General features: G+C 38.6%; 1 protein-coding gene across 1 annotated transcript in view; it reads right to left on the bottom strand.

Annotated features, from left to right (window-relative positions):
* The window catches only part of LOC117232804 (homeobox protein Nkx-6.2-like), a 46762-nt gene that overhangs the window by 18901 nt on the left and 12220 nt on the right, over positions 1–15641 (bottom strand). Inside the window, exons 2-3 of the mRNA XM_033492465.1 lie at positions 13220–13330; positions 4235–4443 (exon numbers count right to left, since the gene is read on the bottom strand). Coding sequence (XP_033348356.1) covers positions 4235–4443; positions 13220–13330 — 320 coding nt within the window. The remainder of the gene's footprint in view (positions 1–4234; positions 4444–13219; positions 13331–15641) is intronic.

Below are 15641 nucleotides of genomic sequence, written 5' to 3'. Positions count from 1 at the left end.
TACGTAGGAATAATAAATAACTGGGGGAATTAGGATCCTCTTTCTACAAGAATTTCTAACTTTCCCCTTTTCATTCCTTTTCGCTAATTATACCTTGATCATTAGTTTCAAGCCCCGATCCCCGTGTTTCCTTATTTTTAATTTCTTTTCCCCCGCTGCTTATTCCAGCCTCGGTCCCTTTCTTTCCCCTTTTATCTTTTTTTCGTCTATCAAGACGCCAGAGAAACGCTCAGAATATTAAAACTCGTCTTGCTCTGTACGAAAGAAACTTGCATTTAGTCGCCAGACGCGTAGTAATTTCTTTTTGGCCACTCTCCATCCCACTTCTTTCCTTTTAATAAGAAATTCGAATTCTAATCTATCTATATATATATATACTTTTAGTTTCAAACAATTGCGATCAGTCGTATGAAAATCCTATCCAAAATCAACAATTGCAGCAAGAACGCGTATCTATTAAATTCGAAACACGTCCCTCGTGTTCAATCGTTCACAAACTCATTGTTACTCTACGTGTAGATACTGAGGTATCAGAGTGCTAGCTGGCGTCTTAGAGTAGTGGAATCTTGCGCGCGACGATCACAATGGCTGTGCTAAAGACCAACATCTTGCTAGCAGCTTCAATGTAGATATTAAAGCTTGTAGGAAAATCGAGAATACACATGTGCGTTGTTTTAGCAAGAAAATAGTCGTTGATAACTTACGACAGTTGACGCGACTTTAAATAATAAAACAACAACGCAACTACCATTAAATTTCACCCTTCAAATCCTTCCGTCTAATCTAACTACATCCCCTCGCCATAGCTCGCCAACCTTTCCACCGCTACAACCACCAAGCCAAATACATCGAAACACCGCCTATCCAGCACGAATCGATGCCTCTGAATCAGCGACTCGTCCCGTTGCTCGGGTATATATTGTCGTAATATTTCGGGAAACGGTGCTCCGTAGATCCGTTGGCAATCTCGCCCCCGAAGATGGCATATACGCGGAGGTGAATCGCCTCTTGCCGAGGAAATCCGAGGTAATTGAATGCTAACCCCTCCGTCTCCACCCCCTCCTTGCCCCCCTCGCCGCTCTTACCCTTCTCCACCCGCAATCCACCCTCTCAGTATCATCCAGCGAGAGACAGGGGGTGGGATGGGGGAGGCCGGGAGGGAAAACGTGCTCATCCCCGTGGCCATCACTCACCGACGCAGACTTGTAGCTTTCAATAAAAATGTAAATATGGCGGCGTAGAACGAGCCAATGACAGCGCTACATCGACGAGGCCGCGACACACACAGAAACCTCCGGCTAGCTGCGGAGGGTTGGATGGAGAAACGCGAACAGAAAGAAAGGGAAAGAGCACGGAAGGGGGTGGCTGAAGAGGGAAACGCAGCCAGAGGGTCGAAGATGGCGAACCAGAGGAGCGACACGATGTAGGAGGCTTCGAGTGTGCCAGGAGAGAGTTCTCTTCCTCGAACTGGAAGCTACGAGTACTACAGATGTAGCTGTGCAGAGGCGGGAGTAAAAGTGGCAGGCTTCCACCTCCCTCTTGGAGGATGGTGGAAGAAGAGGTGGAGATGTAGGGTGGTTGGAAGCCCACCTCCTCCTCCTCCTCCTCCTCCTGGATATGGAAGATAGGTAATAGAGGGTTTTCAAGGGGGTAGGGAGGGAAACCGGGGATGGACGGTCGAAAAGATGGAGAGAAATAGATGGATAGAGAGAAGAGAGACACTGGGTGAAAAAAGAGGATTGGAGGGGAGGGATGTGACGCTGTCGTCACCCAGGAGCTCTCAACGTTTCTCTTCGTTCCTCTTACGGCGAGTGCTTCATAGGGTTTGAGGGTGGGAGGAGATAGAAGGGAGAGAATGACGCAGGTGCCGCAAAGCTTGACACGTCTCCGGGCTGTTTTGTCACCTTCTTTTATCCTTCGAACTTTTTACAAGCTGCCTCGTTAGAAGCTTGCTCGCGGCGTTGATGGAGTAAGCCGGCGGCGGACAAATGCGTTTTAAAATTACGACAACCCCCTCCGCTCCCGGCTGATGTCGGAGGACGACGAAGGCTGACGCCCCAGTTAGTGTACCTCTGCGATGATATCCGGGGCTTTCGCGGATTATTCGGTTGCTTCCAGATAGGTTTTCATTTTGGATTTCTTTGATTTTGTTACTATTTTCGTTGAGTTCCACAGGCTGATTATTACGACATTGATTTATGAAAATTTTCTGATTCATATTCGACGTTGAGTTGGCCTTGATAGGATCGTTATTAATACAATTCGATACACATTCCTTCACGAATATTCTTCGATTCGTGTGATTGTAGAACAAACGATCGATATTCGATTCGGATAGTGAGATTTGTGCTTGTAAATTGGAATCTATTTTGTTTGTGTTTGGTTAAGTTTGGTGGTACGGTTGTTGCAATGGTAATTTAGATAAATTTTAAGTATGATTCTTGTCTTTTACCGATTTGGAATTTCACGAAAGTTCTCGTTGATTTACGCTACCGTTTCAAAAATATTGATACGCTGTGATTACGATACTTGGAATGTAATTATCATCAACAGCTCGAGAGTTCGTATTTCGTGCACGTCGCATCTTAAGAAATTACCAACCCTCTTATTCGAACCTCGAAATATCCAAACGACAGTGTATGACAATAACAATATCATATGCCATATTTCTACCAAATCTTCATTATGAATATCGCAGTCTAACTATACAAATTACAATTCGTACCATTACGATTTTAATAAACGATTTACGATCATCTACATGCAGATAGGACATTAGAACTTTCGAGCTTCTTGAAACCTTCGAATTAACGATGCAAAATCAGTTGCAATAAATTACAAATTAGAGCGGCGAAAATACACATGGAACTGAAAGGGAGGAAAAAAGGGGCACGACGAATGAAATAATAATTTCAGCGTGGATATTCTCTATCGAAAGGGATCGAGATCGAAGCAACAAAAAGTGGCCGGTCATTAAAACGGATGATTTTTCGAGGTTGTAATCCGCGCTTAAACGTTTAAGCCGACAAGGAAATATTAAACGATGGCGGCCGTTAAAAACACCGGGCAGTTTAAGTTGATTTTACTTTTTATCGCGACGTAGTGTACCCTCCCCGCTGCCGTTCGTTCCATCATTCACGGATTAATATCGGGCGCCGAGCTCGAAAACGCTTCAACTGTTATGAATTTTTATTAACCCATCTACATCTGTTACTCATAATTAGCCGGGCGCTCGCTTAAATCATCCGGACGTTTTTATCGGAGATTAGCGTAAAGTTTATTAAAAGCACCGCGCGAAACGCCACATTCTAACGTTCGTACGCGCCTAATTTCTCTCAAACAGATTTCACCTTGGCTACGTTCTTCGGATCATTCTCCATTCAATTGTTTCGCGTTCGACCATGCTACAGCTTTTCTTGATTATGTTTTTCTTTTTAAAGAAATACCTTCGTAGTCGAGTAATTTGAAAATATCCAAAGAATCTTATCTTAATATTAGTATGCATGATTTCTCGCTTCAAGTTTATATCAAGCATCTTCTTAAAACGTTACAAATACTATCTGTTTCTTGAAACGAGAAGTATAAAAATTCCAGGAGTCTGGCAGCGTTGAAAGAGACACGAAGGAACAGCTATTAACACGCGTAATATCTTCTTCGTTTAAAGATATTTCTTAAAGTAACGAAAATGGAAATGAGAATCAAGTCGGAACGAAAAGAAAAGATTCGAGGGTCGTTTCGAAAAGCTAACTCTCTCATCTTTCGTTCTATCTATAATCTACGAAGGAAGATTAATCGTAAATGAAAGAAGAAGAAAGTTTAACATATTCAGCGTAATAAAGTACAGTAATCAATAAATCGATTAAGTATATAAATCATTGAGACAGTTGTAATTTGCATCGAAAGATGCTCTATTTGACGAACCAAAAAACGTATGTTTCCCATACGATGAAACCTATCGCGAGGAACTCGGATATTATTTTCCAATTAACCACCTAAATACTTACACAATTCTACGCAAGAAGACCAGTTAATATACACCAATCTTGCCGTAATCTCCTAAAGCAAACTCTACCGAAACCTATCAGAGACCCAAACCCACATAAACTCATCAAGAGTCCGGCCAAGACACACTAACGACCCTTTAATCGCCCTAAAGCAGAGCTACCCCTAAAAACAAACGAAAGAAAAAGAAGTAGAGAAAAGATGGGAGAAAAATCTCTCTGAACACTCTTACCTTGACTTGCGATTCGGACATGCCCAGGGCGTAGGCCAATTTAGCACGTTCTGGTCCAGCTAGGTATTTCGTCTGCTCGAACGTTTTCTCAAGAGCGAAGATTTGCTGGCCGCTGAACGTCGGCCTGGTGTGTTTCTTCTTGCCGCCCTCGTGTTCGCCGGTTCCACCGGAGCCTGTCATCGTTTGCTGACAACCCAGCTGTTGCGACACTGTAACATCGATATCTTCCAGGGATTCTCTTCTACTGAAGGGTAGCGATGGGCTCAAATAGATCGCACGTACTGTGCAGAGGCGAGGCGATGGCTAGGCAAAGGAGTTCGCCTCTGATTATTTCTGTTAGGCCCAATAGAATCCTAGGGATAAGCACGCGTATTGACCGAAATAAGTTTCTAAGTTTAAGCATAAGTTATATTCGATATGTAAAAGAATTTGAAATAATATTAAGCGTAATCTACGATAAGTGAGAGAGAAAATAGTACAATGCATCGAAAGCATTGTTATAGAAGATTGTATGATTATTTGTAATTATATAAAAGTCTTGAAAACGTCGTTTTCGAAATATAAAGCGAAAAATTTTGTCCGGCAGGAAACTTGGAAACTATTACATGTCACGCAAAAGAAAGTTTAAACGCAAAGTGGCACAAGAAAATGTCATAATCTTGTAAAATAAATTTGACAAAGAGCAAAGAGTGAAGTACTTGCGACGTACTTGAGCCCATCGCTATTCTCTTCGTCGCTCCAACAACATCGGCTCCCTTTCCAAGGAGTCGTTATTTCTATTCATCCGCCCGATAGTTACGAAAAAAATGAATGAAAAAAAAAAAGATGTCGGCTACTACGAGCATCCGGTACAAAGAGAACAGAGATCGTTGCGGGTCGTTCCCAAAGAAAATTGGAGTCAGTGACGTTTTCCTCGATTATGAGGATTTAATAATAACTTCGGAAGAATTAAGTTCAGGTTCTGGACAAATTGTGTTTAGAATTTCGAGAAATTAGGAATCGAATTATACGTTTAGAATTTCGAGGAATTGGGAATTTCACATGTTTGTAATTTTGTGAAACATTTTACTGGAACAGTAAAATTATCACGAAACTTATCGAACCAGTCGGAGTCGTGGTCACTTTTATCAAGCAATTAATCTTCATCAATTTTCCGTCATTCTTCTTGCCATGGTCCGCGCGTTTCGTCCCCGACGATTCACATAGGCTATCGATAATTACGTCATAAATTTACATCTCGTTACACGCCAAAAATGTTCTGTACGACATATCTATTGAAAACCATCCAATTATTCCACGATAACACGTCACGATTGCAACCTTTTGCGGTATATTCGATCCTCCACTTCATTTACCTCGTCGACGTTAAAAACTCATACTAATCGCAAGAACACATTTATTTTGGTTATCGTAGAAATAAGCCGAGGAGCAAAAGCTTAGGGAACTAAATACGAAGGAACTTTTTGAAAGCAGAAAGAAAATTATTTTTAAACATAGAAGAATACCGGGATTAAGATATTTTTAGAGTAAACGATAATTATACAATTTTATTATTGGATCGATCCACGTCAAGTGTCTCTTGGGAGTTTAAATTTGCCAGGTCAATATTATTCGTTAAATTTCGCCCTCTTGTCACTTATTATATATCAAGGAAGAAAATCTCCAGAGATCACGGCGAACGGAATAATTTTTTAATTTTAATTTTTTAATGGTTAACGTTACCAGTTCGTACTTTTACTTGTGTTTTTGTCAATTACAATTACGGAGGAAATAAACAGGATCAAACCAAATACTGTTCTACATGGAAACAAGATTTTACTAGCTAATAACATTAGTTTAAATATAACGTAAAGGGGCTCGTGTAGACAAATGTTCTCTACACACAAGGCAATTTTTCTACGTTTATTTGATTATTCGAATCAGACATAATATTCGAATGCAAACTCTTCAGATTCTTGTTCAGAAGTGTAATTACAGAAACTTGAAGACTTCTAGTTCAAGATTTTCATAAAACCACTACCTACAAATAGATGGTACATTAATAATTGATATTGCAGTATCAACACTATTTTTTCCAATTTGTACATTTCAAATAAGAAATATCATCATGATGCCATAGAAAATCGTCCCACTAGAAAAAAAGGGGAGATTACGGTTTAATTTGACGGAATAACGCGTTTCAAGGGTTAAACACTTGTGCGATAGACCGCAATGATGGCGTCTCGACGGGTGTCGGCACGTGACTGCCACGTGGGTTCGCTGTTCCGCAAATAACCAGACTTTGTTATCGTTATCCTTGCCTTCACGGCTGATCCTGCTTACTTCTGTAGGGATACAAGATCCTACGGAATAGATAACGCCGTTGAATAGAACGACACGTGACAGAGGGTGAGATTGGCCTGGAATTATCGCGACGGAAACACGTTCACAGACGATCTACCGCGAAAAATTGTGATTAGTATGTATCTTGGGGTTTCTAGTTGATGCTGCGAGGTAATAGCCTGGAAAATTCGCAGGAAATCGCGCGAACATCTAATTGATAGGGATACAGAGGAAAAATAGCATTTTCGGGAAGTCAGTTGGTTGGACTTTGGTAATTTTCAAGGCTAATCGTATTTGATTTTTGGAAATTTTAATTCCTTCGTTTTGGGATTTTGGGAGAGTTCGGTGTATGCAAGAGCACGGTAAGATACGTCCAGCTGGTTTTCAGTAATTTCGATGAATACACGGTCGAGCTAATTGAATTAAACTGTAATTTAATTACGGAATTTAATTACACTGTACTTGAATTACACAGTAATTACGTATATTTACGAGTAATTAGATAATTCAAACTTCTCAATTAATTACATAATTCGAACTTTTCCAATTAATTCTATCGCTAATTGCCGTGATCACCAGGCGTAATTGAATTACTATGTAATAGCATACGATGTAATTGAATTACTTTGTAACTGTAACTCATGGGGTAAGTCGATCGTAATTCTCGCCAATTCTGGATAAATAATGGTTGGAACAAAGCTGTGTTTTTCCAGTGGCAATAGACTTTGACTGTGAATTTCATTGTTATCCATTGTATCGAGCGAGATGAAGAAAAATTGGCGATTTTACTGGCTTCGAAATAACGTTTGCGCATACGTAGTTATTAATAATGATATTTTTATGTCAATAGTATTTATAACAATATAATTTTCTACGCCCGAGTCTGAAGCAAATGATCAGTATGGTGCACAGCGTGAAAAATATAATAATTAATAATATTCTCATATCCATAACATCGAAATATAACAATTAATCCAAACAAACGACCATTACAATTTATTGTAGCACAGAACAGAATTATACTTTTGATATTTCATATATCGTTTCATTTGTACTTGTCCTGTAGCATTTTACGTATTTCCATTTCTATTAGATGCATAAACATTCTCACTGTAATAATCGCAATTTAGCACGACGCCCTCGGTGCAAGCAACCCTTAGTGGAAAATCAATCTTGCTCCGTAGAGATGACAGGATGGCAAACGACTGACACGCATAAATTTCCGCAAAAAGCGTACGGACTTATCGAATTACCGGAGCAAGAGAAAGTTGGTTGGCGTGAGTTTACGCAGTTTCTAAGTAGATGAATAGGGGATATCGCGTGAAACGTGTAGCTCGATCGTGAGTAGAGGGTGGAGAGTGCGGTAAGCAGCTCATTAGAACCCTCCCCGCCGACTGGCCATTATTGCCTCGTTCCGTATTCCGTTACAAATTGCTTTATTAAATTAAAGTCCCACAACCCATACTGTTGTGACGACCCTACGCCTCCTCTTTCCCTTTTCAACCCCCTCCCCCTTCTGCATCTCCTCTTTGCATCATCCCCTATGTGCCGCGTAAACGCGTCTGACCGCGTGCTGCCTTCTATCCTTGAACCCTTCTTAATTACCATACCAACAATTTGACTTAATATTTTTCCTTTGCATTTTCTATTATATCTGTACGAGGGGTTCGTACGATATTATCTAGTTTTTAGAATTTTTCTTACATATTTTATTAAATGCCAGATTTCTTAATTATCATACCACCAATTTTACGCAATTACCATGTAATAACAATTGTACTTAGTTACCATACGCTTATCTTTCATATTCCACTTAAAACCATTACTATTACTCTCTCGCGTTTCTCATTTTCTGAACATTTTTCACTTCACTCAAAATATTTATCCTCGCCACTAAATCTTTAACATTCTTCCGCTAAGCAATTTAATTTAAAACTACCCCACACTCCTTTACTTTTCATTCCTTCAACGTCCATCGAAACCATCTTCCTCGTTTTTCTCAACATTTTCTAAATCAACACTTACGAACTCATATTCTATTTAAAACCACCTTACCCTTTCTCTCTATTCCTTCAACATCCACCACTCCATCAATCGAACACGTTCGCCTCCAGCACCAAATTTCTAACATCCATCTCCTACTAATCGATTCAATTTGAAACTATCACACTCTGCCCTACCTCTCATTCTCTCATCGCCCATTGAAGCTATCTGCCTCCTTCTTTCAACATCTTCCACTACAACACTCGCCATTCATATTCTACTTACCTCGTTCTTTGCTTTTATCCTTTCAACGACTATCATCACTCCATCCACCCAAAACATTCATCACCACCGCTAGATCCTTAACATCCATCTTAACATCCGCTAAGCAATCCCATCGTCGAGCCAATTCAGAAGGTCCAGGTATTTAATAGAAATATAAAACCATTCCCATGGATGTAATATAAACGGTGTCCCGTGACGGTCGTTGAAGGATCAGCACGCGAGGCCTGTGCAACCGATCGACCTAACAGCTCGGAATATAAAGCACGTGGGTATCGACACGGCGCCTTTATATTTCCACTCGTAACTCAAGTCAGCGAAAGAGAAACAAAGCGATACGCGAGCAAGGGAGAAACGGCAGGAAGAAAACGATAGAACAGGGAAGAAAGAGCGTGGAGTACACCGCAGATACGTCCATGCAGTTAAAATATTGCCCAGAGTTATTCACGTGAGTGCGGAAAGCAGGGGCTGGGCCTCGCAGGGATACGAGGGTTGATATTGAATATGATATTCCGGATACCGTGGCGGACCACGGTATACCCTCTTATATTCGTCCCACAGTGACATCCGTGGCCGACACGACACGCTGGAACAACACGCGGCCCCGTTTCCACGTCCACGCCCATCCACGCGTTCCTGCGTACTTACATGCCCGGTATCCTCTCTGTCTCGTCGCCCTTCTTGCTACACACACCCCCTTTAGCATCTAGTTTCGCTGGATTAAGTACCATACACACGACGAGACTTGTTTCGTATTGCTTATGGAGGGACGATTAGGTCTTTGGATACAGTGGCGTGCAAAAAATTTCTGGCTAGATATTTCTTTCGCTTTGCATTGGAAATTTGATAAAAGGATTTTACCCTTATCTGCCATAGGCGTCGAAACTTACGCAACTATCACAGGAGATCACACAGACTGATAAGGTTTATTGCATTATCTATTCATTATTATAGTGCGAAATATAAATCAAGTTCGAGCGTTTTTGCTTTGTACGTTAATAACGAAAAGATTAGAACCTGAGCACGCGATAGCAAACGTATTGAAAATCTTTTCTCTGTAATTATTTGCTGTCATGGAGAATATGAAGAATGAAAAAGAATAAAAAAAAAAAAAAAAAGAAGCGGTCTCGCGGAAGTTCCGTAGTGGTTAAGAATTAAATAATATTGGGTAAAAGAGTATGACGAGCAAAAGAAAATAGTATAACACATGAACATTGTAGTGTTGCTGTATGATATTATTTAAAGTTCTTTATAATACCGATTCGGCGTACGAGGTGTAACAGAACGCACAGGACTCACTTCGGAAGCTGATCGTACACCTAAAAACAACGAGGAAGATTCGTATAAACTTGTGTTCTATCTGTCTTCGTTTATGAGATACAACGAATTTCCTGTTTTGATTTTATTTAATTAACTTTACGAAAGATGTCCAAATCGATCACCTTGCGTTTCAAGACAGGTCTGTAGACGTTTTGTCGTGGAGTCAGTCTGAATAGAGTTCCTGGTGTTTCCCGAATTTGTTAGAAACCTTTTTCTCCTGTAACCTCTCCTGTACGTAATATTATAAATTCGTTGCATCTCATAGACGAAGACAAATAGAGCATATGTTTATACGAACATTTTTTATTGTTTTTAGGTGTACAATCAAATCCCACATATTCTGCTACACTCTGTATACAGTGAAAAGTATACCTGACCAGGAATTTTTGCACGCTGTTGAGTAGGTAAAGATAATAGATAGTTTGGACGAACTATTGCGAATATCTTGAACAGATTTTCATAAACGAGAGTTGTGTACATTGATAAAAACATAAAAACATAAAAACATTTTATATTATCCATTCCTCCTGATAGAGATTAGTAATAGTTAAATTAAACATTCCAAAATTAAGCGATCTGACCTTAAATTCTTACGATCTCTAATAACACAATGATACCAATTAAAAACTAATTGTTAACGTAAATAACGTAAAGAAAGAAAGCAGTAATTCAAGATGAATACGAATTGGTCTTGAGGACACCTTTGGGTAAGTGACATTCCCTAGGGTAAGTCCCTATCCACATTCCAAAAATTCATCACGTAGATTTCCTATTAGCTACCTGTTTGATATAAATATACAATTTAAACCTTGCAGATATGTATATTTCTCGTTTCCATATGGTTTATCTGTCTGTACCTATGTCACAGTTCATGATGGCTATGTGCTAACTCTGAGATGGTGTGTAGGGTGCTTTAACTTTCGCTCGGTGTTCTTCTGCTCGTAGAACGGTTTCATCCCCTCGAAACAGAGGCGGGTTTTTGGTTTAGGTGGTGTGCGTGGCTGGCACATGTGCTACCGGCGGGGCTTGATGTATGCTCTCGAAAGGGGATGCTCTTTCCACCGACGTCACGTGTTCTTTCACTTTGTGTTTCTGATTTTTCCGCTCTTTTTTTTCTCTGCGGCTGCCCTTAATCGCTTTCACAAATCGCCTGCGGCCTCCGGCTGCCTGAGAATCTGCCCTCCAGTTCGACTTTTCGCGAGTGAAGCGATTTTTAGAGGGTGAAGGTGAAGATGCGAGCAGACGATGATGGGCATTTAGAGGAAATTCCGAGATTTTCCTATCCTTTTCATTTCTACTTACGCGGCAGACGTAGTATAATTTCAATCTACTGTAAGCTATCATAATATGATAGTTTAAGTTAGGTTTTTAAATCAGGATGTTCAGGGAAATTTCGAGGAATTTGGTATCTTTTCTCTTTTTAGTTAGTATCGATTGGTACTGTCGAGTCTGCACAAATGATCACACTTTATTACAAACTCTTTTTTCACACGCAAACGAAACGTCGCACGATATAAAATTAATGCTAATATGATAATTATCTAAATTGTTCTAGCTTCGGAGAACGTTCTGTGCGTTCAGTTTAAAAGAAAATATACAGTCGCCAAAGAAGTTTACGTGCTAGTGAATTGCTATAACGTACAGTAGAGGTGTGAATATACGAGAATGCCTGACTCTTCTACTAACCACATTGATTAATTTTCTGAAGAATCTCCGAACAGTATAACAGTGTCAATGGCAATCCTCTTATGTCTCAAGGTCGTAACGTTCAACGAACGCGTGATATCTGAACAGCCATGGTCACTGGCGGTCGATATTAATTTCTATCATCGATATTTTCCAAAAACTGTATTTTCCAAAGGGGTTTTGTATTATAATTACGACATTCTTATCGTAATTACAAATACCATACAAAAATCTACCGTATCGTACATATGTATCGAATTAAAGACTTAACAAAAATAGAGGAAAAAAAGGGAACGGAAAAAAGCGAAAACGAGGTGGTTGAAGTGAAAAAGATTGGATTCAAAACATTGATCGGTGAGGGTGCTGGAGATATTTCTCTGCCCACGGGATATTTCGTTTCGACCGATATTAGTACAGATTTGACAGCTGCTCGTGTTTGCTTTTGCGGCGAGGAAATCGGTTGACCAAAGTGAAGAAACACGTGTCGCCGGGCCACGCTAAATACCGCTTCACAGATCTAAGAAAACAAGTTTTTTATTCGTAGACAGGAGAAAAAATTGAAGACGAACGAATTGACGAAGGCTTGGAATTTAAGTCCAACAGTTTTTTCCCCCCGAAGCAAATATTGGAACTTGAGTAGAATTAAGATGATCTACACATTTACTTTATTAGGCTATATTTTACGTTAGATCAGTTTCTATATATATTTAGTGTTATGTATAGTGTTTTGCTCGTTACAATACGCCACAATAAGGATGAATTAACGAAGAGTAAGAAAGAGTAATTAAAATTTTAGAATATCCGAAAAATTCCAGAAAAGCCAGGATTCTTTTAAAATTATTATATAATTTAATTTTAAAATTGTAATAAATGTTTTCTTAGTGAAATTAAAAGACGATGTGTCTCATTCGTTAAATAAAAGATATTAACGACTGAAATTAAAAATATTACAAAATTTCAGAAAGATACATCTTTTCTGCTAACTCATTTCAAAAATAACATCGCACATTTTAATCGAACGGAAAAAATACTAACAATTAAAATCTTCTAATTTCATATTTTCTTAGATATCTGTTAAAAAAGTTTCAGAAAAGGAGTACCTATGTTTCCTTGTATTTACAGTCTCGAAATACTTAAAAGAAGTGCCTTAGTGTTCGATGATAGGCGAAAGAGAATACTGCAACAAACTCAAGAAAGAAGTCTGTTTTCACGGAATTACGTTTTTTCTGCGCATGTTTTACAACATAATGCAAACATAAAACTCTCCACGTTACGACATTCTGTTTGTTATCCTATTTGCGAAACATCGCCAACAATCTCTGTTCTAATACATTGAAACGAAGAGTATATTTGGTAGTAGGCGAAATATATATCTCACGAAAGGAAACTCACGTGTGTGTAGTCTTGCTCGCCATCCCAGGGGATCACTGACTAATCCCTGAAGACCTGGCCAATAGACAGCAGGATGCCGTGGCTCCGTTCTTTGTTGGAATTGCCCGATACCTGCATTCAAAGCAAACACGCCATCAACATACGCGTATACATAGATACTATCCTCTCTTCTTTAGTTTGCCCGCTGTATTTGCCGCGTTTCATTCTTCTTTATCTTTGTCGTCTATCTTGAGATTCTCAAATGTTTGTAAAATTCTTAGTATTTAAAGAAATGTAAAATTGTGAATTCTTCTGTGTTGAATGTATGGTTTCATTTAATATCTGATGTATAAATATACAGAGTATATATATATATATATATATATATATATATATATATATATATAAAGAAAGGATAATACAATAGAACGATAATATCAAGTGTTAATGAATAAATCGAGAAGATCTTCTGGATTATGGTCTTTTCTCGAGATATTCCCCGTTTACCGATTATCGCAATCTTACAATTGACGAATTATACCATATATGCCTTTAAATTACCAAAATACACAAATAATACACCGAGATACAAAAGGGTTGAATGGAAAAATTGCATTTCCGGAGGGACGCTCTTTTCCGATTTAATATTTTCCAACGCACAAAGAAACATCGAATAAAATGGGAAAGCGAAACATCAAAGAATATCTTTAAACCAATTATTTGAATACGATCAAAATCGCGTTATAATTCTCCTGACATACATAATCATATGAGAAATAATAAAAAATAATACCTGTAGCGGCACATGAGTCAACGGAAGATTTGAATCGAAAGAGACTCATGTTATTGTGCCTTGGAATACCAACGTTGTTTTGATTTGCTAAGTTCAAAGGTAAACGAACTCCGGACGAAATATTATCGCCGTTATTTGTAATCGTCAACCGGAGTTACATTCGAACCTTCTATAATAACACCGGTCGATGTAAATAGACGAACGTGCTCTCTAGGACAGTCATTATAACGAGTCATTATAGCGAGTCACACAGTCGACTAGCGAGCATAGAGTTGGACAGTAGCATTGAGCGAGCGACGATTACGACCGGTATACACTATTTTTGTACTTGTACTTAAAGTGATTTTAATATAATCGACTATTACAATTTTATCACTCGTCTTCTTAATAAACCAAGCAACGCGTATAATAAACCACCTCAAAGGTTTAAATGATATTTAAAGAGAGAAATTTTTTTTTTTTTTTTTATTTATTTGTTGAAATTACAATCAATTCCCGCGTTGAGAATTTTCAGTAATTTTTCTGGCGTGGCGCAGTGACATGGCTGTTTATTTACAATAAGTTAATACTATCATAGATAGGTATAATTTAAAGTATTATAAGTAAGTGCATATGCTTAGTTTGGATAATTAAATGAATCTGACGTTTAGATCTAGCGGGTAGTGCCTCTTCAGCCTGCGAGTCTGGTCAAGAGAGAAATGAAATGAAATAAGGTGAAACGAAGTCTGAACAACAATTATAAACAGATAAACAAAATTGAAAAGATACAAGTAAAATACACGAATGCGTAATTTCCTAATATACAGCGTTATAGAAGCTCAATTAATCCTCTTTTACAAAATAAATTCAATTTTCTGAAATCAGTTTTGTTGGTCAATTTCAAGTGCAATAAATAAAATAAATAATTTTAATAAACCAACTTTAATAAACCAACCAACGCGTTTAATAATAACAGCCTCATGCGTTTCTGTTTATAACGTCTTTAACATTTTCAGAAAATTTAATAAGTTGACAAATATCTTCGCACGATAGCGTGTAATCCTGTAACAGAATTCTAATAACGATTATTTTATGGAAAATGTAACAAGATGTCGTTTAGGATACCGTGGTGATTTATGTAGCCGAATGGCGTGACAATATGACAGCAAGAAATTCCAACAGGAAAGTGATGTTATTTGTATCCCCTTCGCAGTTCCCTATATCTTTCAAAGAGATCGCGCCAACGTCGGAGAACCGCAACGCGACGCGTGTGGCCACGAACAATCCAATCACAAGAGAGGTTTCTACTCTCGCAAAAACTGTTTAACCCTTTCAAACCTATCGTCGAAATTACAGTTGCTTTGCATCGTTTTAAACGGAGGATCGTCTATAAAAATTCACATTGTAAAGTTCACATTTTTAAGTTCGCATTGTGAAATTGAAATTTACAGCGTGTTCGTTCGGTTACTTCGCGTCTAAATATCTCGAAAAAAATACGTTCTGGGTAGAAATGTTGAATACGAAAGTTTTGCCGTTTCGAGAAGAAAATAAGTCTACTATCCTATTTATTTTTCTCTTTTTTGGAGGGAGGGAGGCGTCTCTAAAGATATTTGAGAAGTCAACTTTTGTCTTTCAAGTGGGAATCGTACTTTTCCTTCGCGGATTTTTATT

This window comes from Bombus vosnesenskii, unplaced genomic scaffold (assembly GCF_011952255.1).
Source record: "Bombus vosnesenskii isolate JDL3184/JDL3185 unplaced genomic scaffold, Bvos_JDL3184-5_v1.1 scf7180000013293, whole genome shotgun sequence".
Taxonomy (NCBI): domain Eukaryota; kingdom Metazoa; phylum Arthropoda; class Insecta; order Hymenoptera; family Apidae; genus Bombus; species Bombus vosnesenskii.
Note: the sequence above shows the minus strand (reverse complement) of the source record. Positions and strands in the feature narration are given on the sequence as shown.